General features: G+C 69.0%; 4 protein-coding genes across 13 annotated transcripts in view; 1 reads left to right on the forward strand and 3 right to left on the reverse strand.

The window, feature by feature from the left end:
* Window positions 1-5,394, forward strand: part of BIN3 (bridging integrator 3) — a 50,028-nt gene extending 44,634 nt beyond the window's left edge. Inside the window, exon 9 of the mRNA XM_067312394.1 lies at window positions 4,153-5,394. Within this exon, the coding sequence (XP_067168495.1) occupies window positions 4,153-4,299 (147 nt within the window). The 3' untranslated portion in view covers window positions 4,300-5,394. The remainder of the gene's footprint in view (window positions 1-4,152) is intronic.
* Window positions 5,395-5,654: 260 nt separating this feature from the next.
* CCAR2 (cell cycle and apoptosis regulator 2) lies at window positions 5,655-15,640 on the reverse strand. Of its 4 annotated transcripts, none has more exons than XM_067312400.1 (20): window positions 15,535-15,640; window positions 14,724-14,815; window positions 14,386-14,477; window positions 14,118-14,232; window positions 13,837-13,963; window positions 13,471-13,564; window positions 13,048-13,164; window positions 11,985-12,216; window positions 11,673-11,786; window positions 11,230-11,393; window positions 9,604-9,787; window positions 9,090-9,317; window positions 8,801-8,992; window positions 8,522-8,717; window positions 8,346-8,425; window positions 7,796-7,945; window positions 7,577-7,700; window positions 7,235-7,432; window positions 6,852-7,057; window positions 5,655-6,755 (listed from the first exon to the last, which is right to left on the reverse strand). In XM_067312400.1, the coding sequence occupies exons 1-20, from the start codon at window positions 15,590-15,592 to the stop codon at window positions 6,714-6,716; spliced, it is 2,805 nt and encodes a 934-aa protein (XP_067168501.1). In that variant the 5' UTR covers window positions 15,593-15,640; the 3' UTR covers window positions 5,655-6,713. The 4 variants fall into 4 exon arrangements, with proteins under 4 accessions (XP_067168501.1, XP_067168502.1, XP_067168499.1 ...); XM_067312401.1 differs by having other exon boundaries at window positions 7,796-7,942; window positions 13,471-13,567; XM_067312398.1 differs by having other exon boundaries at window positions 13,471-13,567.
* Window positions 15,641-15,882: 242 nt separating this feature from the next.
* Window positions 15,883-19,320, reverse strand: C29H8orf58 (chromosome 29 C8orf58 homolog). Of its 3 annotated transcripts, none has more exons than XM_067312382.1 (6): window positions 19,203-19,286; window positions 18,179-18,306; window positions 16,773-17,350; window positions 16,356-16,523; window positions 16,192-16,282; window positions 15,883-16,101 (listed from the first exon to the last, which is right to left on the reverse strand). In XM_067312382.1, the coding sequence occupies exons 2-6, from the start codon at window positions 18,228-18,230 to the stop codon at window positions 15,902-15,904; spliced, it is 1,089 nt and encodes a 362-aa protein (XP_067168483.1). In that variant the 5' UTR covers window positions 18,231-18,306; window positions 19,203-19,286; the 3' UTR covers window positions 15,883-15,901. The 3 variants fall into 3 exon arrangements, with proteins under 3 accessions (XP_067168483.1, XP_067168484.1, XP_067168485.1); XM_067312383.1 differs by having other exon boundaries at window positions 18,179-18,351; window positions 19,203-19,274; XM_067312384.1 differs by lacking the exon at window positions 18,179-18,306 and having other exon boundaries at window positions 19,203-19,320.
* A 1,453-nt stretch (window positions 19,321-20,773) lies between these two features.
* Window positions 20,774-27,342, reverse strand: PDLIM2 (PDZ and LIM domain 2). Of its 5 annotated transcripts, none has more exons than XM_067312313.1 (11): window positions 27,285-27,342; window positions 26,232-26,365; window positions 25,511-25,617; window positions 24,929-25,080; window positions 23,970-24,039; window positions 23,725-23,882; window positions 23,596-23,644; window positions 21,912-22,060; window positions 21,596-21,741; window positions 21,400-21,517; window positions 20,774-21,279 (listed from the first exon to the last, which is right to left on the reverse strand). In XM_067312313.1, the coding sequence occupies exons 3-11, from the start codon at window positions 25,601-25,603 to the stop codon at window positions 21,087-21,089; spliced, it is 1,128 nt and encodes a 375-aa protein (XP_067168414.1). In that variant the 5' UTR covers window positions 25,604-25,617; window positions 26,232-26,365; window positions 27,285-27,342; the 3' UTR covers window positions 20,774-21,086. The 5 variants fall into 5 exon arrangements, with proteins under 5 accessions (XP_067168414.1, XP_067168413.1, XP_067168412.1 ...); XM_067312312.1 differs by having other exon boundaries at window positions 26,232-26,405; window positions 27,285-27,337; XM_067312311.1 differs by having other exon boundaries at window positions 26,232-26,427; window positions 27,285-27,337.
* Between the last annotated feature and the right edge of the window lie 228 nt (window positions 27,343-27,570).

The following is a 27,570-nucleotide window of genomic DNA, read 5'->3' on the forward strand; positions in this document are numbered from 1 at the left end:
CAGAGGCTGTAACATTCTCGCACCAAATATTTCTCTCCACCCACATGCCCGCGCTAAGCCAATGGAGTCAAATATTTCCCTGGCTGGGGACTTTGAAGTGGCCACACTGAGATGAAAGGGGGAGAGTTTATGCTGCGTTGTTAGTGGGAGCTTGCGAACACTTCCTTCCCTCCCTTGTTGTGCTTTGTTTTCCAGCTAGAAAACATGATACTCTGGGCTTGTGATGGAGTTGGAAATTAAGTGGGGCCTCTGAGGCGGGCACATCTGTGTGTGAGCATTGCGGGTCTGGGCTGACCACGGCGGGCCGGCCAGTGGCGGCACCCCCAAACTGCTGGTTTGTGTAGCGCTTGCATAAATATGAGCTGCTGCTGGGCCGCGGCACTGTAAACACGATCTATAGAAAATCAGGAGAACACGGTGTCCTGAAACGGAATTAGTTCAAGACAGGTGGACTTGGGGGCCTTTGGCTCGGTCTCAAACATTAGCTGGAGATTCGGCGGGCTACGGACAGAGCATATGGTATCCATAGCTGGAAAAACACTGCGCGGCCGGCGGGCACCTGGCTGGGGCACTGCGAGCCGTGCTGCGGGCTCGGCGCCGCGGGGTCCGCGGGTGCAAACAACAGGAACGGCGGGCCACGGCCTGTCCCGCCTGCAGCGGGCACCCGACCTCGGGCGCGAGGCAGACGGGCACGGCAGCCCCTGGCTGCGGCAGCCTGCCTCGTCCCCAGCGTTTGCCCAAAATACCGGGGTGCCTTTCCTTGGGGCTGCTCTGAGGCCACTGCCGTGCGTGGTGGATGCTGAAGCCAAGCTGCGTTCGGCCGTACCTGCCGGTGCATTCCCAGCTCTCTCCCGGCACCGCTGCCTTCAGCACGGGGCTCCCTCAAAATGCCCCCTGCGCCTGGGGACCGTCCCCTCTGCAGTGCCCCTCCTGCCTGCCGGGGACCCCTTTAGGAGGAAGGCTTTGAAGGCTTTTAAGCACAGCCCCCAAGTGAGGTCTCCTAAGCAGGGCAGGCGGCTCCCGTCCCTCCCCGAACCAGCCCAGCTGGGAATTCCTCACTTCCCAAACTGCCGCTTGGCAGTGACAGTTTTCACCCGTATTTTAACAAGAGAAAAGCAGCGGGGGGGGGGGGTGGGGGGGTAAACGCATCTCTGGGATCTCATTGATAAAGCACAGGAGAGCTCGGATGACTTCCGACCGGTTCGGCACCGGGTTTGGAGTGGGAGGGAAGAGCATCGCTGCCGCGGAGGCTGCCCCCCCTCCCCGCACGCGGCGTGCCCCTCGCCGGGAGCAGCGGGCCCCGGGGACCGGCTCCTGCAGGAGCGGCCTCGGGTGGCGGAGGCACAGCGGGGAGCAGCAGCCAGGCTGCTTTCACGCTGCCTTGCCCGTTAAATACGGCGGAGCCCACGGGCAAGGCAGCGATCCGCCTGGCCGCTGGGGTTCCCGGGCTCTGGGAGCGAGCGTCCGGCCTCGACATTGCTTCGCCGCCAGGCGTGAATTTGCGGGGAGCCGGGGGGGGCGGGGGGGGGGGGGGGGCGATGGCCGCGCCGCCCCGTGCGCAGAGCGTGCAAGGGTGCCACCAGTGCCGGTTTTGCCTGAATTGGCAGCAGCGTTTGCCCATCTGTGAGTGAACCGTTCCCATCCGACGCGGGCCGCGCGGACGCTGCCGCCTGCCGCGCCGGGGCTGAGGCCACCGCTGCGGGCGCCCGGGGCTGCCGGGGAGCGCCCGGGGTTGCCGCCTGGCTCCGCAGCCGCCGCTTCCCTCCGTGCCGAGGGCTGTGCTTGCAGGTGCGCAGGCAGCTGGGAAACGCCGGAGCCGAGGGGCGGCATCTCGGGCACGTGCAAGGGGCCGGGGCTGCGGTACAGCCGGCGAGGAGGGAGGATGGAGGCAAACGGATCGCGGGGACGTCGCAGCAGGGCTGCAGCCCCGGGCGGGCAGGCGCCCCGCTCTCCCAAGGGCCTGGCACCCTCTAGCGGCCCCGGCCCCGGGAGAGCCCGCGCGGCTCCCCTTGCCTCCGAGAGGTGCTCCGGGTGGGCACCCCGTGCAGCTCTGTGCACCCCGATGCAGCGCGGGCCAGGCCCGGAGCGCGGTACCCGCAGCATTAGGGTGCTCCGAGCTGCCCCAGCGCCCGCTGCCGTGCGGCGGAGCGGAGAGGAGCGGAGAGGAGCGCACCGCGTGCAGCCGGCGTTGCCAGGGGGCTGGGAGAGGCAGCCGTAATTAGCCACAGCGCAATTAGGTCACTGCTCTGCCTCTTGCAAAACATGCCGTGCGGCAGAGCCGGCCGCTGCAGGCAGCCCGGGCCAGCTCCGGGGGCCGTCGGCAGCGCGGGTGCTGCCCCAGGCCGTCCCGACGCGGGGCACAGTCCAGCCTCTTGCATGAGCGCGAAGGTTTATCAGAGCCTGACCAAAAGGCATGTGGAAATTGCTGGAAAGAGCTTTGGATCGATGCAGTTTGGCTGCTCGGGAGTGCTGAACAGTGGTGGTCGACGCAGCGATGCCCTGCGGGGACCCGTCTGCCTGCCAGGCTGCTTGCGGATGGACTCCGCCGATGCTCCTTGCTCCAGGATGAGCGAGACCCCGCGGATGCTTCTGCTCCTCCGAGGAGTGGGAGCCGCGCAGCTCCCCGTGGCCGAGCGGGCTGGTCCCCGGCAGCCTGCGGCTCTGCCCGCCCGGCTCCGCCGCGGCGCAGCTGATTTCATTAGTCACTGTGCAAATGAGCATTGCTGCTGAATCACCCGGCGCAGCGCGGCACTGCGCGGCCCCGCGCGCCACCGGCCCCGTGCCCCCGGCCCGCCGTGGCGTGGCGCGAGGAGAGGGGGGATCGGGACAGCTGGCAGAGCTGCGCGCGTCCCCAGCAGCTCCCCTCGTCCCTGCCCAAAATAAACATCGCTCCGGAGCGCCGGGAGGAGGGGAGACGGTCTCCATGGAGACCACGCGGGTATCCGCGCCGGAGCCCCGCGCGCTGGGAGCTGCCGGGGCCGCGGAGCCGGGTCCCGTGCGCCCACCGAGCCGGCCCGCGCCCGCCTCTAAAATGGGGCTAAGAATAGCGGTCCGGTGGGGGCGGCGAGAGGATTAGCCGGCGTTTGCACCCGCCGCGCGGGAGCTCAGTGGCCCCGCAAGGCTCCCGGGGAGCACGGGGCCAAGCCGGGCTCGCCGTGGCCCCAACGCACTGCTCTCGCCCGAGCTGCAGAGCCCGGCCTGTCTCCAGCACAGTCTGGGGCGGGTGATGGAGGTGGTGGCGGGGTTTTCGAAAGAACTGCGCCTTTACCGCTCCCTCCCACCCCATCCTCGCGGCAACGCCAGCCTGCGGGTGGCAATCGGGTGATGCCCGGGCCAACGCGGAGCCCTCTCCAGCTGCTCTTCCCGCTGGCACCCGGCGCAGCCTCAGCCCCTGCTCGCGGCAGCCGGCCGAGCCGCAGCGGGCGCACGGGGAGGGCCAGCTCGTGCCCCCCTTGCTCCCCGCGGCGCCGGGCGCTGCCGCCGGCACAGCTCGCTGCACGTGCCCGGCGGGAGCCGCCCGCGGCGCTCCCTCGGCGAGGCCCGCGCCTGAGCGGGCTGCCCGGTGCCATCTGCCTGCGCTGACCCACTGGCTCCGACTCATGGAAGCGCTGCTCGCTGGCGAAGTTAATTGGCTGTGCTAATTAGCACATTATTAAGACACCCCTCCCCCTGCCTCTCGCGCGGTATCACATCGCAGTGCGAGATGCTCGTGATGTTCCCGTTTCCATCCCCCTCCGGCACCGCCGTGGAGCGGAGACCTGGTCCTGAGCGGGGTGGCGCGGGCAGGCGGCTCTGCCCCGCTCCGGCGCCACCGCGGCCGGGTGGGGACAGCCCAGCTGCAACGTGGGGCTGCCGGCGGCACCGCGCCGCAGCGCCCGCTCGGCACCGCCGCGCTCGCAGCGCCCAGATGGGAGCGAGCAGAGAAGGGCAGCGTGTTATTAAAATGTGTTGAGTTGTAATAATCTAAGGGGGTGGTATTAACACATGGGAGGAAGCTATTTTAGAAACAGAAATGCTAAGCTGACGGGCTCTCTTGGGCAGCGCTGCACCTCCCGGCTCCCACGGCAGGGCGGGAGCCCGGCGGCGCGGGGCCGGGCTGCCCCAGGTGAGCAGCGTGCCGGCAGCCTCCCTCCCGCCGCTTCCTCCTGCCAGGTCGTCTACTACACGGAGATGCACAAGATCTTTGGTGACTTGACGGCGCAGATCGACGAGCCGGGCCTCAGCGACGAGCAGCGGGAGCGGGAGAACGAAGCCAAGCTGAGCGAGCTGCGGGCCCTCTCCATCGTGGCCGATGACTGACCGCCGGGGGCGGGAGACGGTGACGAGGCAGCGGCTGGAAATCCCCTGCTCCTGCGCCCGGGCGCGCCAGGCCCGCTTCCTGCCGCCTCCCTCCCGGGAGGCACGGACCGCCTCTGGGTTTTTAACCTCTTGCTGCTTCCTCCTGTCCCTGCGCAGCCCGAGCAGCTCTGCCCTCCTGCCAGGACAAGGTACCGGGGGGCCGGGGAGAGCAGGGCGACCCCCCACCGCAGCCAGCGCGCAGCTCTTTGGGAAACGGGCGGCTGTTGCATAAAGGCAGTTTCCCAATCCTAGCTGAGCCTGTTCTGCCCTCCCTGCTTTTCCAAGTGCTACAGTTTCTTTAAATAAGTGTTTGTTGCGCAGCAGGGAAAGGAGCCGTCCAGCTCGGCGGAGGAAAGGCAGCGGCTGCGCCCTGCGCGCCCGGCCCCGCGCAGCACCTTTGCATGCTGCCGCTGGCCCGCTGCCCCGCGGCACTCCCCTGCCCTGCCTGGGCAGCTGGAAGGGGTCACTGCCCTCCGGGCTGTTTGTTTTGGCCTTAGGAGTCCAGCAACAAAAGCAGGGAGGGTAAAAGCATTCAAATTCCTCTGCGCGATGCATTTTGGAGGTGTCACGCAAGGGTCGTTAAAGGGCTGTGCTCACTGCACCGAGCAGCACAAGACGCTGCGCTCCTCGCAGACCCCTTTCCAGCGGAAACAGGCCAAAGTGCCCGACGTGCCGGGAGGCCCACGGTGGCCCACACTGGCACTGGGAGCGAGTGAGAGGGGGGAGGCTGCCTGCGTTCCCGCTGAGCAGGGATGGGAGCCGAGGTTGCAGCCCAGGGAAGAGGTGCCCAGCAAGCCCGGGGATAAAAAAGGGAAATTCAACCTCCTGCTGAGAACCAGGTAGGAGCAAAGCCAGGGAAAAGGGGCACTGTCTGGCAGGACGGGGGGGTGGCACAGCCAGGCAGGATTACAGCAAACTCCCCCCGGCTCTTTGGCTGTATGGCTGCACGTGTCTTTGGGAGGGGATGCCTGTCTCCGCCGGCCTCGCTGCACACCGCTGTAACGCAGCACAGGAGGACCAGGCCCTTTCGCTCCAATAAAGTTTTTCCCAGATCCAGCGCCGGGTCGGGGGTTTGTGTTGAACGCCGGCGTGCGGTGCCGCGTGTCGGGTGCCAAAGCCAAGGCGCTGCTGCCCTCTGCCGCCACCAGCCAGCTACTGCCGCTGTCCGGCACCCCGGGGTGCCCCGCGCGGGGACGGGGACCCCAAGGAGCCGTCCCGCCGAGCGGAGGTGCGCACCCGAGGGCTTGGGCTCGCGTCCCCAGGCTGGCAGGGTGCCTCAGCGGCCAGGGGTGCGTTAGCACTGCCCAAACCCCTCCTTTCTATAGCACGCGACTATTTATTTAGAGTTGTATTTTTAAGAAAGATATACAAGGCCGGACCAGAGCTGATCGCTGCGGAGAGGGTGGGAAAGAGAAAACAGGGACTAGAACAGCCACAGACTCCCAACTGAAGAGATTTGAAAAGGAGATGTCTTCAGTTAAATACAAGGTGTTACCACTTTTACAATCTAAAACAACAAATTAGAACTAGCCCGAGCTGGCGACCTTCTCTTTACACCACCGGTGCCCTTCTTCAGCATACGGACAGGGTGGAGAAGCTGCATGGAGACCTCGCTGCTGCCCTCCACCCCAAAGGTGCTGCTCTGCACAGGCCTAGCTGTCCCTCGCCTCCATCCGACCGAGATTGCTCCTGCGACCACGGCCGCCGGCCCGGGACAAGCCACCGCTGCGTGCTCAAGCCCTCACCTAACCTACGAGGGAGCCGCAGTGTCGGGGCCTCCCGCACCGCCCTGCGCTCCCCGGGCCGGCCAGCCACGGCCGCTGAGGGAGTAGCCAGGTCGCCCAGCCTGTAGAAAGCTAGTTACATGGCTTGTGTGATGCGCGGAGCTGAGACCCGCTGCACTCAACAAACCCTCTAAGGGCATCGCGGCATCAGCAGAAACCGTAACCAAGAGCTGCCGGGTGGCCTGGGGCACAGAAAGTGCCAGCCCCGGTGAGTCTCGTTCAAGTCCTCTGTCCTATTAAAACAAGCCTGTCTCTGTCCCCCGCTCATGAGGCCAACTATGGAGCATCAAGACAGCCCAAGCCCTGTCTCCAGTACACACACGAACACACTAGGCTGCAAGATTTCCTACCTAAGAGGTTTCCATTAAACGAGAATGACTGGTCAGAGCAAATCCTGCACATCCCTATGGCTCCTCTGGCTCCGCAAGCCTGGGATGGGAACCAGCTCCAGCCTGTCTCTGCAGTGAGAAGGTCCAGACAGCAATGGGTCATGAGGATCCTGCCCACGATCCACAACCCTGGTGCGTGAAGTTCAGACGGGCGCAGACTTCACTCCTTCCTGGTAGACTGCGTCAGCAAGGGCAGCAGACATCAGTTGGAGGAGGCCGGTTCCTTTTCTAAGCAGTTATTAGTCTAGAAGAGGAGAGAGGCAGCGAGTGAGGACAGCCTAAGTGACCTCCCGCCCATCCGCCACGGAGCTGACAAGAACCACGGCTCCCTCCCCAGTACCTTCTCGATGATGGTCTGGATCTCCAGCTGCACGGGGGCCAGGCGCTTTCTGTTCTCCTGCAAGAGCCGCTGGAAGTGCAGTTTCTGCCTCTCGGCCGCCTTCGCCTGCTCCTCCACCTCGGCCAGGCGCCTCTGGAGCTCCCGCAGCTCAGCTGTGAGCGCTCTATTGGTCGACTCCGTTGCTGAAACCCGGGTCTGGCTCTCCTCTGTAAGCAGAAAGCTGGTCAGCCCCCTCCTTCCGCAGCAAACCACCCCATGCAGGACAGAGCAGGGCCGAGGGCAGCTTTGCCAGAGGAGCACAAGCAGCTCGTGGACAGGAACCCATGTCTTGGGCAAACTGGGAGGGGAACCAGCCCACCTCCCTGCCCTTTGCACTGGCTTACCCAGCTTGACCTCCAGGGTGTGGATTTTGCTCTCCAAGTAGAGCCGGCTGCTCTCCGTCTGCTCCGCCTTCTCCAGCAGCTTCCCCACGTTGAGCACCCTGCCGTTGTGGGAGACCAGGCCTCCCTGCTCTGTGTCCGCCTTGGGCGGAGGGGAGACCTCGGCCGGGGGCTGGGCAGGAGGCAGCAGAGGAAGGTTTCCTGGAAGAAGAACAGCCAGTCACCCACCGTGAGATCTCTGACAACACACGGCGAAGCAGGATCCGCGGGACTGCTGAGTCTGGTCTAAGAGGGAAGCCCTCCCCAGCAGGGCCTGAAGGAATACCCCGTCCTCCCTACACCTACCAAAGAGCTCCTCCTCCGGGATGCGGTCAGCGCTGCCTGGCTCCGAGCCCTCCTGCCGGCTGTACTGAAGGTTTCGATACTGGCACACGTACTGAGTCACGACCCGATTCACCAGGCACTTCACCTGCCGCCACAACACAGCGCGCACAGGTCAGGGCTTGGGACAGCCGCGAGCCAGCACCACTCCCCGGATCGGAGGGGCAGCCCCCAAGTGCTCACCTGCTCTTTGCAGAGATGCAGCCCCAGCGTCAGGAGGATCTTCTCCAGGTCCCTTCGGTGTAGGTAGCCGCAGAAATTCAAATCGAAGTACACAAAGGCTAGGAGAGCATCCAGCGGTAGGACAGCACTTGGATCCAGCTCCTTGGGCTGCTAAAATGCAGACGTGCCTTAGTGATGGGAGAGGCTGCGGTCCCCGGAAGCGCCAGCCCGTTTGCAGTGCCTGCACAGCACTGCGAGGTGGCAGGAGCCTCAGCTTGCACTTTTCTCCCCTCTGCGCTGTGTCCAGGGCGCGTTCTGCATTGCAGAGCGGGGTGCAGGCTGCCTGGTCGCACCAGCACGCTGCCAGTTTACTGAGACGGAGCCCAGGACGAGTGGGATTGAACCGGTGACTCAGGCTCCTCCCCGGGATCCCCGTTCAGAGGTACCGCGAGCCAGGCGGCCACCAGAGCCACCAGCTCCATTTACCCGCTCCGTGACTTAAGCCCTTGGCTAAGCTGGAGGATGAAGGGGGACCCCCAGGCTCCCGCGGCTGGGGGCACAGTGTGCTCACCACGTCATGGAGGGAGGAGAACTCCATCTCCGACTGGTTGGATGCAGTGGATCTCACTTCAGCATCTTCCAGCTTGGCACCTGAGGGAGAACCAGGAATGAGGCCCCTGCACTCAGCTCCCGAACCAGCAGCCCCCGGAGAAGGGCTGTGCTCTCCTCTCTGCGCCAGCAACATACCGAACTCCTCCTCTTCCTCCTCCCGGAGCAGCAGCAGGCCGTCCTCCAGGCTCAGCACGCACAGTTCATCAGGAGAGTCTTTGGGATCTGCTTTGCACTCGCTTTTAGTCCTCTCCTGCTCTCCACCTGCTGCGGCTGCCTCGCTGCCTGCCGGCCTCTCCGCCTCCGTGTTGCCAGGCTCAGTTTTGGGAGGAGGCTGAGCAGGGGCAGGATACGGTCAGAGCTGGGGCTGGGAAGGGGACAGGGTGTTGGGCCGCGAGGGGTCAGTGGGGAACCTACCTGCTCAGCCTCCTCCTCAGCCCCAGCAGCCTCCGGAGCCACCTCCTTCGCGGGCTCGGGAGCCCTTTCCGGCTCTGGGTTCTTGGCCTCCAGTGGCTCTTCCTTCTCCGGCAAGGCCAACAGCGCCTTGTACAGCTTGTAGCCAAAATCCCGCTGCAGCATCTCCTGGAAGAGCTCAGCCACCACGGCCACCTTGGGAGGGGAGAGAGGCATGGGGAGACCTGCCCACGCAGCCCCCGGAGAGCCCGTACGCGTGAGCAGGGGAGCGACCTGGCCGTGCAGAGCCTACCTCGAAGGAGAGCTTTTCCCTGCGTCTCCTGTACTCCAGCAGGGTGTAGAGGGAGATGTTGGAGCAGGCCGCCTGCCCGTCCTGCCCGCCGGGGCGAGGGCGGGCCACAACGGCTGGCTCCACGGGGGCAGCAGGGGCTTCAGATTGGGGGGCAGGCTCCAAAGCTAGCTCGGTGGTGTCCGCAGCAGCGTCCTGCTCAGGGGCCGGCTTGGGGGCTTCCATCTCCTGCTTAGAAACACGCCGTTTAGGTGGGAGCGGAAAGAGAGAGCGCTGGGAGCTGCAACAGCGGCAGTCCAAACCTAAGGCTGGCGCCCAGACCAGCATCTCGCCTCCTCCAAAACACAGCCCTGTCCGACCACCCACAGAAATGAAACCAGCTCTCGGGACACCTGAACTAGCATGGCCCTGGCTAAGCCCCGTCCCTGCCCGCCGCAGCCAGAGCTGCTCCTGCAGGCCTCCGGCATCACCGCGCGCAGCCCTGGGCTCCCCGCCGCGGGGCGAAGCCCAGCCTCACCATCGCAGCCTTGTCCCCTGGTGACGGAGGTGGCGAGGGCACCTTCTCCACCTTCGGCTGGCACGAGGCTTCCCACTCCTCCAGGGACGGCATGCAGCCCCAGATGTCCGGCAAGAAAACCACCACCACCTCCCTCTGGGACGGGTCTCCCTCGCGCAGGTACCTGAACTCGGCAAATCGGACCCTGCAGCACGGAGGGGAGCAGCAGTCAGAGACACCGAGGCACCCCCGGCCTGTTCCTCCCCGGGGACGCCCAGCAGAAAACGCAGCTGCTCGCAAGTGAGAGGCTGCCTTTCTCAGCAGCCTTTTTCACCCCATAAAATCCTCCGTGCTGCTGGCAGGCAGGCCACGAACACAGGACTTAACAGGATGGGCCCAGAGCTGCGACAGGAGGTCACGCAAAGGTTGGTCCCTGTTCCAGGACGGCTGTGCCGAGGCGGTCCGCAGGGACGCGGAGCAAGGCCCAGCTCCTAGAGCAGTCCCAGCCCAGCCTGTACCATGTTTCCAACCCAGATCTCTTACAATTGCTGCTGGGATTGAGCCAAACCTCCTCCCCCAGCACTGAACACTGAGAACTTCCATCTCCCCTCAGCTGTTCCTTCCCAACCGCATCACATGCTGGGCCAGGTTTAAGCAAAATAAAATCAGTTGCCACGGTTACCCAGAGCAGGAATGCTATATATAACTGCGATGTAATGAGCCGAGCCAATGCACCGAAGTGAGGGCCGCGCTTTCCTATGGGTGGTGGTTTGGGAGCTGATCCCAGCCAGGCCCTGCACGGACTCTGGCGTGTGCGAAGGTTCGTGACAGCCCCGTAAGGGTGGTCTCGAGTGCCCCAGGCAGGCAGCAGCCCAGTGCTGCTTCGCGGCCTGCTGCTCTGCGGCATCAGTGCAGGCAAGCCTGGAGCTGCTGCGCTCCTCACTGCCTGCAGATCAAAAGCCATCTGGGCTCTCCCAGTTCCTAAACCCCTCCTTGCTTCTGGTCTTCCTGCACTGCCTCGCAACGTGCAGGGCTACCGGCCCTCCCTTGTCACCTAATCCCCACACCTCTCCTCCATCCAGTCCTGGCAGAGCAGCCGCTAGTCTCTGTGCCCTGCAGCCCCGGAGCTGCCTCGCAAAGATCGGTCCCTTGTCTGTGCCATCAGCTCCTCCTGCTGTCCCTTTGCTTAAAAGAGAGACTTAACCCGAAGGAAACTAAACTGTTTCTGGCAGTGGAAATTCCGGTCTTGGCTGGCCACACACAGGAAACCTGCTCCTAAATAAACAGCAAAGCTGCCAGCAGCCGTTTGCCAGGGCTGGGCTCGCACACCTGCGGGGATGCACAGTGATGCTGCGTGCTCTCCGGGGCTACGCGCTCTGGGCACTGAGCTGGGGAGGACTCCATTTTGCATAGTAAAAGTGGATAATTAATGGTTTCTCGCACCACCCACAAGATCCCAACATTAATACACAGAGCTTGCAGAAAGGGAAAATTAACTCTACAATGTGTTGCTCTCTCCTGCCCTCATTTTCTGCTAACAGTAAAACACTATTAAATGAAGTACTTCACAGCGCTCTGACATCCCGAGGTGGACGCCTTCCTGGACGTGCAGGGATGCTGCCGCTCTGAGATGCCCACGCCACTCACCACTTCATGCAGTTGCTCAGGTCCAGCCCAGCCTGTGCCTTGGTGCAGCGAATGGCCGTGCGAACCAGGACCATCGGATCAGCATCAGGATCGGGGCCATCCAGCGATGGAGACCATTCGCCGCCAATCAGCACAGCCTCATCCTCTTTCTTCCCCAGCAGAAACTAGGGAGAGACAGGCCGTGAGCCTGGTCACATCACAGCATCCTGACTGTCTCTGCCTGTGTCCCCAAAGCCCCCTTCCTCCTCAGGGGACAAGGTCCCCTAGAGACATGGCTGCATTCAGCAGATGCCACCCCAGAGCCCTTCCAACAATAAATGCAGGTAGTAGCATGCAACCAAACCTTCTCTCCTAAGGGCTTTCCCCCAAAACGGTGAATTAAGCCAAGCCATAGGAGTTCTGCACACACTACGTGCTCCCAACCCTATTCTCAACGTCCTCACCTTGATTTGCTTTGTGGGGTGCTCAGGAGCCTCCCTTTGCTCACTGGAATCATCAATGTATAACAGGCAGGTACGATAAAACTCCTCGAGGCCCGGAGAGGACAGCAGCAGCACCTGAGGGCAGAGCAGCCTGGTCAGACCGGCACAGGCAACGCCTTGTCCGGTGATCTGGGGACATCAGGGAGGCAGGGATGGCACATGGCCATCACCTCATAAGCCAGAGCTGGACGAGGCAGCCAAAGCCACCTGAGCCGAGGCCAATAGCACATCCCTCCTCTTGGGTGCGCGCGCCAGCTGTAAAGCCAGCCTCACCTTGGCACTGAAAGCGGAATCCGCGTCACCCGGAGCGGTGTCCGGCTCAGCCTCCTCCTCCGGCTCTGGTGCCTCCTCGGGATCAGCCACCACGATGCGGCTGGGATGCCTCAGGCTCAGGGGCTGGGCGAGGGGGAACGTGTCCAGCCAGCACAGGCGGACATCGTAGAAGCCCCGGGGCAGCTGGATGCTGCAGTAGCGCCGCAGGATCTCCATGGCGTCACAGAAGGGGCTGGAGGCAGAGAAAGGGGACATCAAAACTCCCTGTGCTCAGAAACAATCTCAGAAGCTGCTCAGGCATCTCAGTTCCCTCATACGGCTGCCAGCAGCACAGTCCCGCACAGAAAATCCCGTGTGCGCTTCCTCCCTCCCCAGCCCTCTCCCCACAAAGCGTCTCCACCACAGCAGCACCCCCTGCCCAGCCCTCAGACCCCAACCCCTCTCCTGAGGCAGCCGTAAGTGGAAAGAGACCCAGCAAACTTATTTCACCTGCCAGGGTGCCGCAAAAAGAGGGGAATACTAATCTGTAAGGCCCCAAAGAGACAGGTCCCCAAGGCTGAGCACGCAGAAGGAGAGCAGTCAAACACAAAGCAGCAGTCCCTAGCGTGGAGGTTCCTCCTGCTCGTACGAAGCCTCAGACACCTCAGTCTAAGAGGAAAGCCCGAACTGGGACCCCTTCCCTGGCTTTGACATCCCTTGGCAGCCTGCAGGGCTGCTCTGCACAGCGCACGGAAGACAACCGGGGTTAAGACAGTCTTTCTGTAGCGGTTTTCAGACTTGTACGTTAATCTGAACTCTGGGTAAATACACGGCCGAGTGGCTGCAGCCCTCTGCCGAGCTGCTGAGCATCCCTTCCACCACTAATTGCTCTGGGAGCCTAATTAAGGGATTTCTGTTTGCTGTTTCTCTGTTAACCTTTTGGTATCCCTGAGCCTTCCCAGCCAGGGATGCAGGCTAAGACATCCGTTCTGCTGAGCACGGAGCCCTGGGCCCGGACAGACAGACGCCCTGGACGGAGGCGAGCTAAGGCGCTCTCCGCTGCTGGGGGGGCAGGCACGCTCACCTGTCCACAGCGTAGCGGGCAAAGTGAACCCGATACTGAGGCAGGTCGTGGCGAGGCTTCTTCACTCCCCATGGCTCCCCGCCTTTCTGTTTCCGCTTCTTTGAGTCGAAATCGTCCCTGCGACCAGCACAGCACGCGTCAGAGGAACGCCAATACGAACTCACGAAGCACCCGAAGGTGCTACGCACGTGGCTCGCTGCGCGCAGCACCGCCAGATGTGAGCCCAAACGGGGCTGTGCTGCGACTCTCAGAAACGAGGGGATCTTTACTGACCACGGATCTCCCAGAAACCACTAAAAGGCCAGAGCTCCAAGCAGGGAATAGTGCCATGTCCAAAGGCCACAGGACAAAGCGCAGGATATCAGGGGAAGGGGGGCTGCCCAGCATTTCCACCCCACACGGGACAAACATCCCATTCCTTACCATCTGCCTGAGTCGTTCCGGCCCTTTGGTCCTCGCCCGGGGTATCTCCCCAGGTGTCCCAGGTGAATGGACGGGGGTGATGGGAAGAGGTTCACTGCTGGGGGAAACAAGAAGAATAAGACTGACTGGTACTGCCCGACTCCAATTCTGCCCCAGAGAACCTGAACGCCTGCAGCTTCCCCTCCTCACGCTGGCAGGCTGCGCTCACGGCCAGCCAGCCGGCCTTCTCTGGGGTCATTTCCAAGAGAAATGTCACCGTTTTCACCACCAAGAATGAAAAAAGCTATCGCCAGAGATTGCCTGCAACACTTCAGCATACAGGGCCCCCCCAAAGCTGTCTCCCACGTCCCACGTGCGAGTACTCACGTTTCTGAGGAAAGAGCGGCGGGATGCGGTGGGGCTGGAACAGCAGCTGAGGCTGGGCTCCAAGGATTCCCTGTTTCTGGCCCAGGGATGCCACGTGCAGGAGAGGTGCTGGGGCTTTCAGGAGAGGCTGCAGAATAAAGACACAGAGGAAGTCAAGGTAGGAGATCACCTCCCAGGCTGCCAGGTTAGCTCTCAGGGCAGGAAGCAGGCTGGGTGGAGGGGAAGGACGAGGACGGAGGGAGAAGAACGTGCAGGAGACAGCCATCAGGAGGGCTCAGTACCTGGTTGGAGAGCGTCTGGACTTTCAGCGCGTTCCAGGGTACCGCCTGGCTTGGGTTGTAGACAGCTTTCACCAGCACCTTCTCGCCGATCTGCGGTATCCGGCCCTTCACAACGCTGACCCAGAACACGCAACGAGAGGGGCCCTCCGTTAGCGTTCCCAGTCCAGCGTGCGCCCCTTCCAGAGCCAGGGCCAGGGTCTCGGCTCTAAGCTTCACCTCTCTGGGACGCGCGCGGAGCCCTGCACCCCCACAGCAGCCCTCTCCTTACCTGAGCTGGAAAAAGACCTCCTCATCCACCACCCCGAAGTAATCGTGAAGGCTGGTGACGATGCCTGTGAAGACTCGTTGCTTCTCGCCCACCTGCAAAGCGAAGGGGCGAGGGATTTGCGGCTGCTGCTTCCCAGCTGCGCCGCGCTTCTGCCCCAAGAGCTCTTTGCTACAGCTCAAAGCGGAGCCGGTTCTTGCCGGAGCCCTGGTGAAACCTTACCAAGAAGCTCTGGCCCCCCCAGGCTTAATTAGCTCGCCACCGGCAGCGGCGCCGAGGAGGCTTCTCCCCAGAGCGCCCGTGCCCCGTCCCCGCGAGGAGCCGGGCGAAGATCCGCGTACCTGCAGGTGCCGCGCCGTCTGCAGGAGCTCCGCCGAGACCGGAGGGTTCAACAAGCCGGGCGGCGGCCCCAGCAGCGAGGTCTGGGGGGTCCCTGGACGGGAAGGGGACGAGGTTTAATCCCTCGAACGACAACGACGACGACAGCAGCAGCAGCACGCCGAAGGTGTCCCCGAACGCCCGGGCGGAGCAGAGCGGAGCAGACCAGCAAGGCCCCAGCAAGGCCCCAGCGTCCTGCTCCGTGGCTCCGGCACGCCGAGCTCCCGCCGCCGCGGGGGACGGCCCCGCACCGGGCGCCGCTCCGGTATCAACGGCCTGCCCAGAGCGGGAGGCCACCGGCACCGCGGCACGGCTCCCCGGGCAATGCCGTTACCGGGGCACCGGTTCCTTGGGCAGCGCCGTTACAGGGGGGCGGGGGGGGAGGTTTGCCGATGCCCCCAGCACTACCGTTACCGGGGGCTGTGACTGGTCCCCGCGGGCGGTGCCGTTACCGGGGGCCGGTTCCCCCGCCGGTGCCGTTACGGGTGCCGTGACCAGCCCAGGTGGGCAGCACCGGTAGCGGGGGCTGATCTCCCCCCAGCGGTGCCGGTACCGGGGCTCCGACACCAGTCCCTTCGGGTAGTGCCGTTACCGGGGGCTGTACCGCCCCCCTCCCTCCCCCCAAAGCACCGCCGTTAACGGGGGCTAATGACCCCCAGCACCGCCGTTACCGGGGGCCGATTCCCCCCCCCCTCCAGGACCGCCATTACCGGGGGCTCTGACCCACTCCCACACGGCCGTTACCGGACGCCGATTCCCCCCCCCCGCGCTGACCTGGGAAGGGCGCGGCCCGCGGCGGCGGCGGCGGCGGCTGCCGCTTGAACTGGGCCATGGCGCGGACAAAGGGGGCGGCGGGCGCGGCCCGGAACCCGCCGCGCGCACGTGCCGCCGCCCGGGCCGCTGAGGGCGCCGCGCACGCCGGAAGTGACGTTTCCCTCCCCCCCACGCGCACACATATACGCGCGGCGGCGCGCCGCCATGACGTCACCGCGGCGTGACGCCAGCGCGGCGGCAATGACGTCACGCGCGACACAAGACACACGCAGAGAAACAGTGTCGCGCGCGCCAGGCGCTGCACGACGCCGCTTTATTCTCCTCGGGGGGGGGGGGAGAGGGCAGGACGGCGCGGCCCCACACGGCCCTAGCGGGGCGGCGCGGCCCGGCCCCGCAGCGAGCGGCGGGCGACGCGCGTCAGCAGCGCCTTGACGCGGCCCCAGCGCCGCCGCCCGGCCCCCGCTTCGGCCTCGGCCTCCATCTCGGCCTCCCCAGGTGGCGGCGGCGGCGGCGGCTCCAGCAGGCTGGGCGAGCTGGCCGCGTGCCCCGGGGCTCTGCGGCAGGGTGCTGCGGGCAGAGAGTGGCGGCCCTGAGCCTCAGACAAGATTTGGGGGGGGGGGGGGGTGTCCCGCATCCCACCCGGCCCTCGTCACCCACCTGGGCTCCACCGCGGCTCCGCCAGGGCCTGGCTGTCCGAGGACGAGCGGGCCCGGAAGCGGTCGCTCCTCCGCGGCTCCTCCCGGGCGGGCTGGGGGCGAGGAGACACTTGGCGTGAGCCGCTGCCCCCCGCCACCCCCCGCCGCTGCCCCCGCGGCCCTCACCGTGGCCGGGGCGCTGGCTGCCGCCGCTGCGGGCCCCTGGTGCCGGCTCTCCGCCGCCTGCTGCTGCAGCTGGAGCTGCCGGTTGGCCTGCTGCAGCCGGGCGATCCTCTCCAGCATCTGGCAGACGTGCTCGAGGTAGCGCAGCCCCTGGCCCGGCGCGGGCTGGCCCTGCGGGCGAGGGGCACAGCTGCACATCCAGCCCAGCCGGCAGCCCGCACCGGGGCCGGCGGCAGCGCCGCTGTCACCGGGAGAAGCCCGGCGAGCCACGGAGCGGTGACACCGCCGCGCTCCCCGCCGTTACGGAGCAGCCGCGCATTGCAGCCGCTCTGCCCGGCTGCGTCCAGCCACCCCGAGAGGAAAAGGTCCCCTCCAGCCCCAGCCTCCTCGGGGCCCATGGGAGCCCGCTCCCGCACTCACGTCACCCTCGAGGGGCTCCACGCTCGGCTCCTGGGACGCGCTGGGGCCCCCCCGGGGCTCTGCCCCCCGCCGGCCGCGCCGAGCCAGCGCCTCCAGGTCGGCCGCGCTGGCGCTGCGACGGCCGAGCTGCCGCGGGGAGCGCCCGGGCGCCCGCTGCCTCCGCGAGCGCTGCGCCGCCTGGGCCAGCTTCTTGCTGGCCGAGAGGCCGCGGGGGGGCCGCTCCCGGGGCGCCGGCTCCTCGCCGAGGCGGCTCTTCTCCGGGTCACCGTGGGCCGGCTGGAAGCCGTCGAGGGAGAAGCCGCTCTCGGAGCCCAGCGGGGTGCGGGGCGAGTTCTCGTTGCTGGCCATCTCCACCCCGGAGTCCTCCGACTCCGACTTGAGGAGCCGCCCGCTCGCCGGGAAGGAGCCGAGCCGCGGCGGGGGGCTGCCGGGGGAGCCGGGCTCTGGTGGCAGCCCCCACGCCACCGGCGCCTCGCCGCTCATCGGGGCCGGGCGCGCCGCGGGGCTCTCCTGCAGCCTGCGGTAGACGCTGGCGGACGTCCGCACCACGCAGCTCTCCACCGTCTCCCAGGAACCATCTGCAGGGCGAGGGAGGCCCCGTCGGATGGGGTCGGATGGGACGAGGCCCGGCGCGGTGCCTCCCTCCCTCCCTCCCGGCGGGGACCCGCTCCCGCCTCCCCGGCGCGCTCCGGGAATGCGGGGCAGGGTGCTCACTGCCTCCAGGCGCGGGCTGGCCCCTCCGTGCTCCCAGCCCTTTCGCGAGGCGATGCCGGGACGCGGATCCCCTCCAGGCTGTCCCGGCCCCTCCTCTGCAGCACAGCTCCCCAGCATCCCCTTGCAGGTTGTGCAGTCCCCCCCCGCCCCAGGAGACCCCTCCGGAGGGGCCCCCCAGCCTCTCCCCAGCGCCGGGGACGTGGGCACGACCGCAGCGCGCTGCCACGGCTCCCCAGGAAGGTGTCCCCAGGCCCGGCCCGGAGCCTCCGTCTTCCCGAGGTGCCCGGGGAGCAGCTCAGGGTTCCTGGCACCGGACCGCGTTCCTCAGCGCTGGCCTGGCCGGGGGCTGCCAAAACTGCTGCTCTCGCCACATCGCCCCGCTCCCAGGTCAGCGCTGGCCTCAAGCGGGCTGCAGCGCCGGGCACCTGGGGCCACGCGCCTCCGGGATGTCCCGGCGCTCCCCGCTCTCGCCCGGCCCCGGCGTTCATCTCGGATTCGCAGGGGCCGCGGCCAGCCCTGCACAGAGGCACCTGCCGTTGCCCTGCGATCCGGGACACCAGCGCAGCCCCGAATCCCGCGTCTCCCAAGACCCTGTGCGGGGGAGCTCGGTCCCTGCGGCCAGACACGTGCACCCTGCCAGCCCCCCAGCACGGCCCCGGCAGGCGGGACGGGACCCACGCCGCGTCACTCACAGCGGCCGAACGCTGCCCTCCTCTTCCAGACGGCGCGGGAGCCACCCCACATCGCTGAAAGCCGAATCCGACTGCCGGGCGCGCGTCCCAGCGCTCCCTTTTATAGCCGCCCCAGCCGGAGACGGGCCCTGGATCCAGAGGCGTCTCATTACAGGACTGGTTCCCAACTGGTTCTTTTCAGGATTTAAGGATAGACCATACTGGCTGGGCCGGTGGTTAAGGGCTCCCTTCCCATCCGCAGACGGGAAGGCGGGATGCTTATTTGGGCACCCGAGGGCTGCAGACAGACTCTCCGGTGCCAGGGTGCCGGGTGAATCCCGCAGCCGGCAGCCAGCTCCGTCGGCAGTGGGGCAACGGGGGGACGGCGGTGGGGCTCGCGGCTGGCCGTCGATTCGGACAATCCGGCAATTCAGCAGCCCCCAAAGGGCCTCGCGCAGCCGCATGAATCCCAGCAATCCCGCGGGGCGGCCACCTCCGCCCCCGGCGCTGGCTGGGAGACGGGGCACCGCGGACACAGGCAGCTCTGACCAGCCTTTCTCCCAGCGCCGATTTCCCCAGTGCTCAGCGCCGCTGCCCGCGACAGCCCCGCGCTCGAGGGCTCCTTTCTCCCCAGCCCCGGCAGCGTTCCTCCTGGCCGTTCCCACGCCATGTGCTGCAGCTCCAGTCGTGCTGCTGAGGGGTTTGGATCCTCACCGGGGCAGAGGGGTGATGCAGGGGTCTCCCTGCACCGACCGCCCCCTCGGGGGAGCGTGAGCCCCCGGCACAGCCGAGCAGGGGTCGCACGCAGGGACGGGACAGGGTCCCCGTGCTGCCACCCCCTGCTCCCGGCCCCTCTTGCGCTGCAGGGGGACCAGGGGGGCTTGACCCCCGTGCGGGCACCGACCCACCAGCCCCAGGCACGCGTGCACGAAGGCAAACCCCGCTTTGAGCGCCGGCACCCTGGGGACCCCGTCCATCACGCAGGGACCCCCGGGGATGCCACCTCTCCCCCCCCCCCCCCCCGGCCCGGGCACCCCCGACTCACCGCGGCCGCGGAGCAGCTCCACGCTGAAGGCTCCGCGGCGGCGCAGCATCCCCGGGCAGGCAGCGCCGGGAGCCGGGCAGGGAGCAGCGGGCAGCGCGGCCGCAGCCGGAGCCGGACCCGGCGCCGCTCCGCCGCTTTATGGGGAGGGCGGCGGGCCGGCACGGCCCCGGGGCGGGGCGGGGGCAGCCCCCTCCCGGGCAGCCCGGCCCCGGCGGCCGCGGCGGGGGTTACCCGGGAGGGCTCCGCCGGCCCCTGGCACGCTCGGGGCCGCTCCGACCGGGGACACGGCCCTTGCAGCGCCTGAGGCCGGGCACAGCTCATTGCACCAGTGAGGAACCCCTTTTTTCCAGGGACACAGCCCCCGCTGCCCTCGCAGCACCCTGAGGCCAGGCACAGCTCATTGCACCAGTGAGGAACCCCTTTTCCCCTGCCCCCTGGCCAGGTGCCTCCAGGTGTCTTCAAAGGCAGGGGGCTGCGGGGCAGGTCCCTGCTCCAGGCCGCCGGCACATCCAGGGCAGACTCACGCCCTCCGGTCCCCCGAGGCGGCGGGAGGAGGGTTGGGGTCCCGGGGCCGCTCGCAGCCCCCGCGGGGAAGCCGTCCCCCTGGAGCCCCGCTGCCCCGTGGGGCTGGGGGTGACGGCAGCACCCCGGGGCCGGCAGCACCCCGCTCCGCTCCTGGACTCTCTGCCGGTCCAGCGTTTCCTTCGGAGCCAAGGCAGAAGCGTTTTGTTGGGCTTTTATTTCCCCCTTGCATGCAAAGGCCCTGCTAACGCTGCCTGGCTGGCTCAGCCGCCGGGCGAGGACGGGAAAGACGAGCAGGGACGTCTTGCGCGTCTGCCCTGCCGCGGGAGTCTCGGGAAGCTTAATTAAAGCCGCCGTGTTGCAACAGCGCGAAGCACTGCAGGCCTGGGACCGGCGCGGGGAGGAGGCAGCACGGCACGGCCGGGCGGAGGAGCAGGGACCGGGGCGAGGGGCAAGCTGGGACAGGGACAGCAAGGCCGGACACCTGGGAACGCCCCGCGGGAGCTGCCGCAGGGGCAGCCGGAGGCACGGACACCCCACGCACCCCAGTTTGGGGGCATCCTGCCCCGGGGCGCCAGGGTCACCTGCTCGTGCATGCACATGCAGGGCTGCACATCCCCGCCGGGGGGGGGGGGGCACGGGGAGACCGCAAATGACCCCCGGCTAATCGCTCCCAGGGTGGGCAGCGGTAATTAGACGCCGAAAAGGTGAGTGCTTGGCTGAGCCCAGCGCAGCCGCGTCCCCGGGGGGGGGGGGGAGCGAGCCCGGCTCGGGGGTCCTTCCCGGCTTCGCAGGCGAAGGAGGGGCAGATAGGAGCAAAGCCCCCGGCTGCCTGCACCCGGCACGGGGGGCGGCGAGCGGCGATGAGGAGCCCACCTGGGCCTCCGCGGGACAAAGGCCCCCGCTAACAGCCCGCCACAAAGCGCGACGCCTCCCAGCATCGCCCGGGGGGGCCGTGGGAGCCCTGACCTTCCCCGCAGCAGGGCAAGGCCGGGCGGCGCTGCTTCCCCCCCCCTCCGCCTCGCTTACAGACCACGCACGGCCCTGGAGCAAATATATATTATATTTATATAGAGATCTGGTTTAATACCTCGGGGAAGCCCCTCGAAGTCAGTGTACTAAGCGGTGCCAGCCCCCCTCTCCGGTACCTAAGTGCTCAAGCATCCCTGTGCCCCCCCCCCCCTCACCCCCCGGGTGTATGCAGCTCCTGGCAGTGACCGCAAGGAAGGCTGAGAACCGACGCAGCTCGTGACGCCGGCCGCCTCGGAGCGCCCGAAGGCGAGGCGCCGCGTCCGAGCCCCCAAGCGAGCCGTTCGCGAGCCCCGCAGCCGGGGTGGGGGGGGTCTGTGCCCCCGGCGCCGCTCAGGACGGGGGGGCGCGGGGGGCGGCGGGCCCCGCCGGGGGGCCGCGGTAGCGCAGGCGGGCGTGCTTCTCGCAGTAGAGCTCGTCGCCCGCCCAGAAGTGGCCCCGCATCTTCAGGTTGAGGCCGCAGTCGGAGCAGGCGTAGCAGGACGGGTGCCGGTAGCGGCCGTCCTGGATCCTCACCGCCTGCGTGCTGGAAGGAGGGGGGGGTGTGGGGGGGGGGACACAGCGTGGGGATGCCGTGAGCGGGGGGCGCCCCCGACCCCCCGCACACCCCCCCCACCCTTTCCCCGGCTCGGGGAGCCCCACTCACGCGATGGTGCCGCCGCACTTCTCGCAGGCGTGCAGCTTCTGCAGCCCGGCCGCGGCGCCGGCGGGGGGCTGGCGGGCGCCGGGCGAGAGGCGGCTGGGGAAGGGGGCGGCGGGGCCGTCTGCCGGGAGACGGGGCGGCCGTCAGGGCTGCCGCCGCCGCCGCCGCCGCCGCAGCCCCCCGCCGCGCCCCCCCTCACCTGCGCCGCCGTCCTCCAGGGCCTCCTGCAGCAGGCGGAAGGTGTTGGACTGCCTGGGGGCGGCCCGCAGCTCCCGGTTCTCCTGCAGCATCTTGTACACCTCCGAGTCCTCCTCGAAGCGCCGCATGGCCGGCTCCGCGCCCAGGCTGCGGGACGGCAGCCCGGGCAGAGCACCCCGCGCCGAGCACCCCGCGCGCGCCGCCCCGCGCGCCGCCCCGGCCTGCCCGGCCCTCCCACGCGCCTACCTGCCCCGCAGGGCGCTTAACTCCTTGCAACTCCTTGCACGGGGCCGGCGCGTCCCGAGGTGCCTCCCTACCTGTTGCGGTGGTCCCGGGAAGGCGAAGCCCGGCCGGGCATCGCCCAGTGGCTGGGGGGGGTCCAGACCCCCGGCGACGGCGGGCGGTTGGAAGGAAGCAGGACCGGCCCCGGGGAGCTGCTCCGGCGGCCCCGGCTGCTTCGCTCCTGCTGGGGCGGGGGGGGAAAGATGGTCCGCAGGAGCCCCGCGCCGGGTGTCCGCTGTGTGTCCGCAGCCGGGGCCGAGCGCGGCCCTTCCCGCTGCATCGCGGGCAGAGCGCACGAGAGGGCGCCTACGGACCGTCCCTCTCCGCCTGGGCGCCCCGAGGGACCCCGGGACTGGCCTGGGGGCCGCGACCGGGACAAGGCACCCCGGGGCCTGGCATGGGGACGGGGCTGGGAGCTGATCCCCAGAGCGGGGATGCTCCGTGCTGCTCCCCAGGATGGACGGAGGATGCTCCGCACTGCTCCCCGGGATGGACGGAAGATGCTCCGCGCTGCTCCCCGGGGCCATGCTGGCCGCGTGGCTGGGGCAGCCAGGCTGGGGATCGCATCCCCCGGCTCCCCCCGTGCCGGTAACCCTACGCCTGCGCCCTTCCCTCCCGCGGCATCTGCTCCTGCTTAGCAGCCCCGGCGAGGCAGGAAAGGCAAAACCCCAAATAAGTGGAAGCCGATGTTCCCGGCAGCAGCCAGGAGGCGGATGGAAACCCCAGCAGGAGCCGAGCGCGGGGACGGGGAGCCCACGCACACATCGGGGTGCAGCTGACCCCGCTCCCGCAGACGGGGCGCTGGGCACCCAGCGGAGAGGGCACCCGCGGCACCGCCAGCAGGCGCAGGACAAGCTAAAATTAGGCGGCGACAGCACAGCGGAGTCCAGTGCCAGCTCCGGCCCGGGGTGCAATGAGAAGCGCAGCTCAAGGGCATTTTTTCCCCCTCTCTGCTGCTTGCAGCAGGGGCGTTTCGGCCCGGGAGCCTCAGGAGCGGGGGGAGACGGCATCTGCCCCGCCACCGCGGGGCCCCGCAGCCCCCGGCTCCGAGGCAGGGAGGGACGCGCGGGGCCGACACCAAAGCAAATAACGCGCTGGGGAGGAGCGAGGCGGCAGCCGGGCTGCGGAAGCCAAGGGTCGGCCGGGGCCGGGGCCAAACGCAGCTGGAACGGGCCGCGCTCGGGGCCACCGCGCTTCCCAATTTGGGCTTGAAAAACATCCCCGGCCCCGGGAAAAGCGAGAAGAGGGAGGAGAAGTGGGAGAGGCCCCGGAGCCGGCGGCTGCCCCGCAAGGGAGAGCAGCCAGCACCTCCCGAAACCGCGGCGGGGAGGGCCGCGGCGGCCCGCGGGCACCCGGGGACCGGTCCGGGCACCGGGGGAGCCTGGCTGCATCCCGCCGCCCCGGGCTGGATGCCGGGGGGTGCGAGGGGGCCGCGGGCGCTGGAGCCTGCCCCGCCAACACCCAGGGAGCGAGGCCCGGCCTCCCCAAACTGGTTTGGCCTCCCCAGCCCGGAGCCGTTGCCAAGAGGTGCCGGGAAGGAGGCAGCGAAACGTCGCTCTCCGGGCGCGCCGGCGCCCGCGGGCTGCGGAGCTTCGGCGACGCCAGCGCAGCGGCAGAGCTGCACAGCGCAGCGTGCGGGCGCTTCGGGGTGCTCGGCGCGGTGCACGGATGCGCCCGCCGCCCCCAACGCCGGCCCGAGCCCCCGGCCCTGCCGCTCACCTGGGGGAGGCCGAGAGGGGAGAGATCCTCGGGAGCGCCGGGCGGGGAGCTGGGGGGAGAGAGCACGGAGCCGTCAGCGGAGACCCCGCCGGCCCCACGGCGCCCGTGCGCTGCCGCCTCCCGCCTTACCTGCGGCCGCCAGCACCCGGCTCCCCCCGGCCGTCGGCGGCTCCGGGGCCGGGGGAGCCGGGGCTGCCGGGGCTGCCGGGCCGCGGGCTGAGGGAGGCCGGGCTGGAATAGGAGGATCTCAGGCAGCCCCGGCTCTCCTCCCGCGTCCTCACCGCCTCCTGCGGAGGGAAAGGGAGACGCCGTCGGCATCCTGGCTCCGGGACCGAGGTGGGCGGGGGGCCGGGAGCATCCGTGCCCGGGCTCACCTGGAAGCGGGCAGCCAGCCTCTCCGGACAGCTCTCCCCGTTGGTGTGGCCGGGAGACGGCGCCGGGGACCTGGGGGGCAGGACGGGAGTGAGGGGCTCCCGCGGCCCCACAGCATCGCAAGCCGCCCGCCAGCCCCGGATGCTCGGCACGTGGCCCGGCCCTGGGCTGGCAGCGAGGACGCGGGGCCGGTTTGCGTCCCGCTGAAAGCCAGCTGGGGCTTTGATGTCACCGGGAGCTGGGATTCATTAAGTGGAAGGGAGCGGGGAAGGGAGGGAGGGTGCCGGGGTCTAGCCGCTCCGCGGGAACGTGCCGCGACGGGGCTTAACCCCTGCACCGCCGGGGCGCTCGGGGCACGGCGCCGGGGTCCCGGCTGCAGCATCGCGCCCCGCAGACCCGCTGCCCGTCCGAGGGCGCGGAGGCCGGAGATGCCGGGGAGGAGGCGAGAGGCATTGCCGGGAGTTTCCTGAAAGCCTCCGAGGCACGTCCTGACTCAGCGCGGCGCCGAGAGCCCGCCGGAGCCCGGGAAGACTCGTCCCCCCTTGCCGGCACTGCACCCTCAGCGCCTCCAACCCGGAGCCGAGGGGCAGGGGGGCACCCGGAGCCCCGTCCCCAGGGTGCAGCCAGGACGGGACCCGCCAGGAGCTGCCGCCTGCCGACATCTCCCGCTGCAACCGGTCGGACCTGGCGGCCAGGTAACGGCTGCCAGGGCCACCGGCCTCGTTGCCGCGTGACGCTCTAATTACAGAGCCGGGAAAGGCTCCCGGGGGGGGTGGGGGGGTGGCGCGGCCCCAAGGGCAGCCGGAGGGGAAAAACAACCCGGCACACGTGGCCGGGGAGCGCAGGGCCGCGTCGCCGCGCTCGGCCCACCCCGGCAGCCCGGCTGGGAAACCGAGGCACGGCGCGGGGACGCCGCTCCCCGAGGCGAGGACCCAGGCGTGCGGGCCGGCACGGCGCCCACCTCTCCACCTGCAGCCGCAGCTGCCCGCGGCTCTGCTTGATCTTGTTCTGCGCCTCCACGTTGAGCATCTCGGCCGCGCTCTCGCCGTTGATGGAGACGATGACGTCCCCGGGCCGGAGGCCGCCCGCGGCCGCCTTCCCGCGCTCCGCCACCTCCGGAGAGAAGGGGACACCCTGGCATTACCCCAGAGCTGGAGGGCACCGGGTGCCGGTGCAGCGAATCCCCCCGGCTCCGACCCGCCGGGGTGCTGCCCAAACAGCGCCGGAGAGGGGGACCAAGGCCACGGGAAACTCCTCCGCCGGCAGCCCAGAGCCCTGCCCAGCCCTGGGGCGGCACGAGGCCCCGGCGCCTCCGTCGGCCGCAGGGCCCCGAGCCCGTTCCCACGGCGCAGGAGTCCTCAAGGACAGTAAACAGGATCCGCTCCCTGGCTCAGCCCGCCGGGCAGCCTGGCATGGTGCCCACCGGCGAGGAGGCGGCTGCCGGCGGCCCCCCCAGCCCCGGCGGCACCGGGGCGCGAGGCAGGGCTGCAGCGGGCACGGCCAGGCGCAGCCAGCGGCCCCGGCACGCAGCGGGGCTCCTTACCTGGGACACGGCGATGGGCTTCCTGAAGTCCCGTCCTCCGGTGATGCGGAAGCCCCAGGGCGCCGGGCCGGCTAGGGTCACCGTCACCGACATGGCAGCGGGCGGCTCTGCGAGGGCAGGAAAAGCTCAACCGCGGGGACAGGGCAGAGCCCAAACCCTCCCTCCTCTTCCTCCCTCCACGAGGCCGGGCCGGGAAAACCACCCGGCGGGAAACCCCGCGGCACCCGCCGCCCCCCGGCCCTGCGCCGGCGAGGTCCCCGGCGCGGCGGCGGCCCTGCGGCAAGGTCGAGCGAGGCGGGCGGCCGGCAGCGCCTTCCTTCCGGGGAGGGGAGCCGCATCTTTGCGCCGTCGCAGGGTGCCGGGAACCACCGCCGCTTCCTCTCGCAGCCCCGATGCCCGGCGGCTTCCTCCCCTGCCCGCGGCCGGCGGCGGCGAAGCGGCTCCCGCGCTCAGGGCGCCCTCGGCCCCGGCCCGAGGAGCCCGTACCCGTCTCCTGCTGGGGCAACCGGTGCGACCGCGGGAAGGCGAGGTCGCGCCGCTGCACGGCCGCCCCCTCCGCGCGCCCCGGGGCCCTTTTGCAATGCAGGAAATCGGTGCATTGGCGGCGAGGCCGGCTCCTGCGACGCGGCACACCCGGGCCTCGCCGGCGGCGCTCGGAGCGGAGGACGCAGCTCAGCGCGGCTCCGACGGCAGCCCGGCCCCAACGGCTCCTGCTTCTTACCAGACGCGGAGATCCGCGAGTGCCGCCGCTCTCGATCCCTCGCCCCGCGGTTCGGCAGACGCCGGGAAGGATGCTAAAGCCGTCCGCCAGCCCCGGCTGAGATCCCAGGGGTGGCACGGCGGAGGAGCCCTCCCCTAGGAAGCAACGCAGCCCTCGGCTCTGGATGGGACGCCGCTGCCGTGGGCACGGGGAGCCCCTGAAACATCAGGTCCAGGAGCTCCTTCCGGACCCCGCTCCCGGGCCGAACCCGTCCAGCGCCTGCTGCCGCCGCGTCCCACAGCCCGGCGCAGCCACGGGGCCACCGCCCAGCGCCGGAGCTGGGCACCGGTCTGAAACCGCCGGGGAAGGCATGTTAAAAATCCCAGGCGCACAAAGCGGGGCTTGAGAGCCTGCCCGGAAGAATTTCCTGGGCTGGGCTTCGCAGCGCCAGGAGGAAACCCCGAGCCCCCTCCCCGCGCACCGGTGCCCGGCGCAGCATCCCTGCGCCGGCAGCTTTGCCCCCCAGGGGCCCAGCGCCGCCCGGACCCGGGGCACCGTCACCCGCCTGGTGCCGCCGTGTGCCCCACGTCGGGCCGCCGCCGTGCCCCGCGCCCAGCCCCGCGGCACAGCGACGCTTTTGTGGCCGCTCTCGGCGCCCGGGGCAGGCGTGACGGCAAGGTGCCAGGCGGTGCCAGGTGGCGGAGGGGACGCCGGGGACGGAGGCGCACCTGCGGCCTGGCTCCCCGCGACTCCCCCCCCCCCCGACGCCGGCGGCCCCCAGCAAGCGGTGCCCCACGGCCTCTCCGCCCCGGTGGCCGCAGCCTGTCCGGCCGGGCAGCCCCGAGGGGGGGGCTCGACCCCCCGCAGCCGCCCTCCCTCCGCCCGGGGGCCCAGGCGTCCGGCAGCCCCCCGGGACAAGCATCCCCCCGACAGCATCCCGGAGCAAGCGAGCCCCCCCCCCCCCCCCCCGCAGCCGCCCTCCCTCCGTCCGGGGGCCCAGGCGTCCGGCAGCTCCCCCCCCCCCCGCCCCCCGCGGGGGACCCAGGCGTCCGGGGCAGCGGCGGGCGCACTCACCGGCGGGCGGCGGAGCCGGGCGGCCCCGTGGGGCGGCGGAGCCGAGCGCGGCCCCGGCGGCGGCGCCGCCCCCTCGGAAGGGGCCGGCGGAACCCGACGGGGCCGGGCCGGGCCGGGCCGCGGCTCCGCAGCGCCGTCTGCGGGCCCCTTCCGAGGGGGCGCACGGCCGGCACGGGCACCGGGCAGCCCCGGGCACCAGGACGCCCCAGCCCCACGCGCAGGGGCCAGGGGACACCCGTGGGTGCTGTCTGTGGGGCACGGATGAGGCCGGGCAGCCCCATGCACC

This window comes from Apteryx mantelli, chromosome 29 (genome assembly GCF_036417845.1).
Source record: "Apteryx mantelli isolate bAptMan1 chromosome 29, bAptMan1.hap1, whole genome shotgun sequence".
Classification (NCBI taxonomy): Eukaryota; Metazoa; Chordata; class Aves; order Apterygiformes; family Apterygidae; genus Apteryx; species Apteryx mantelli.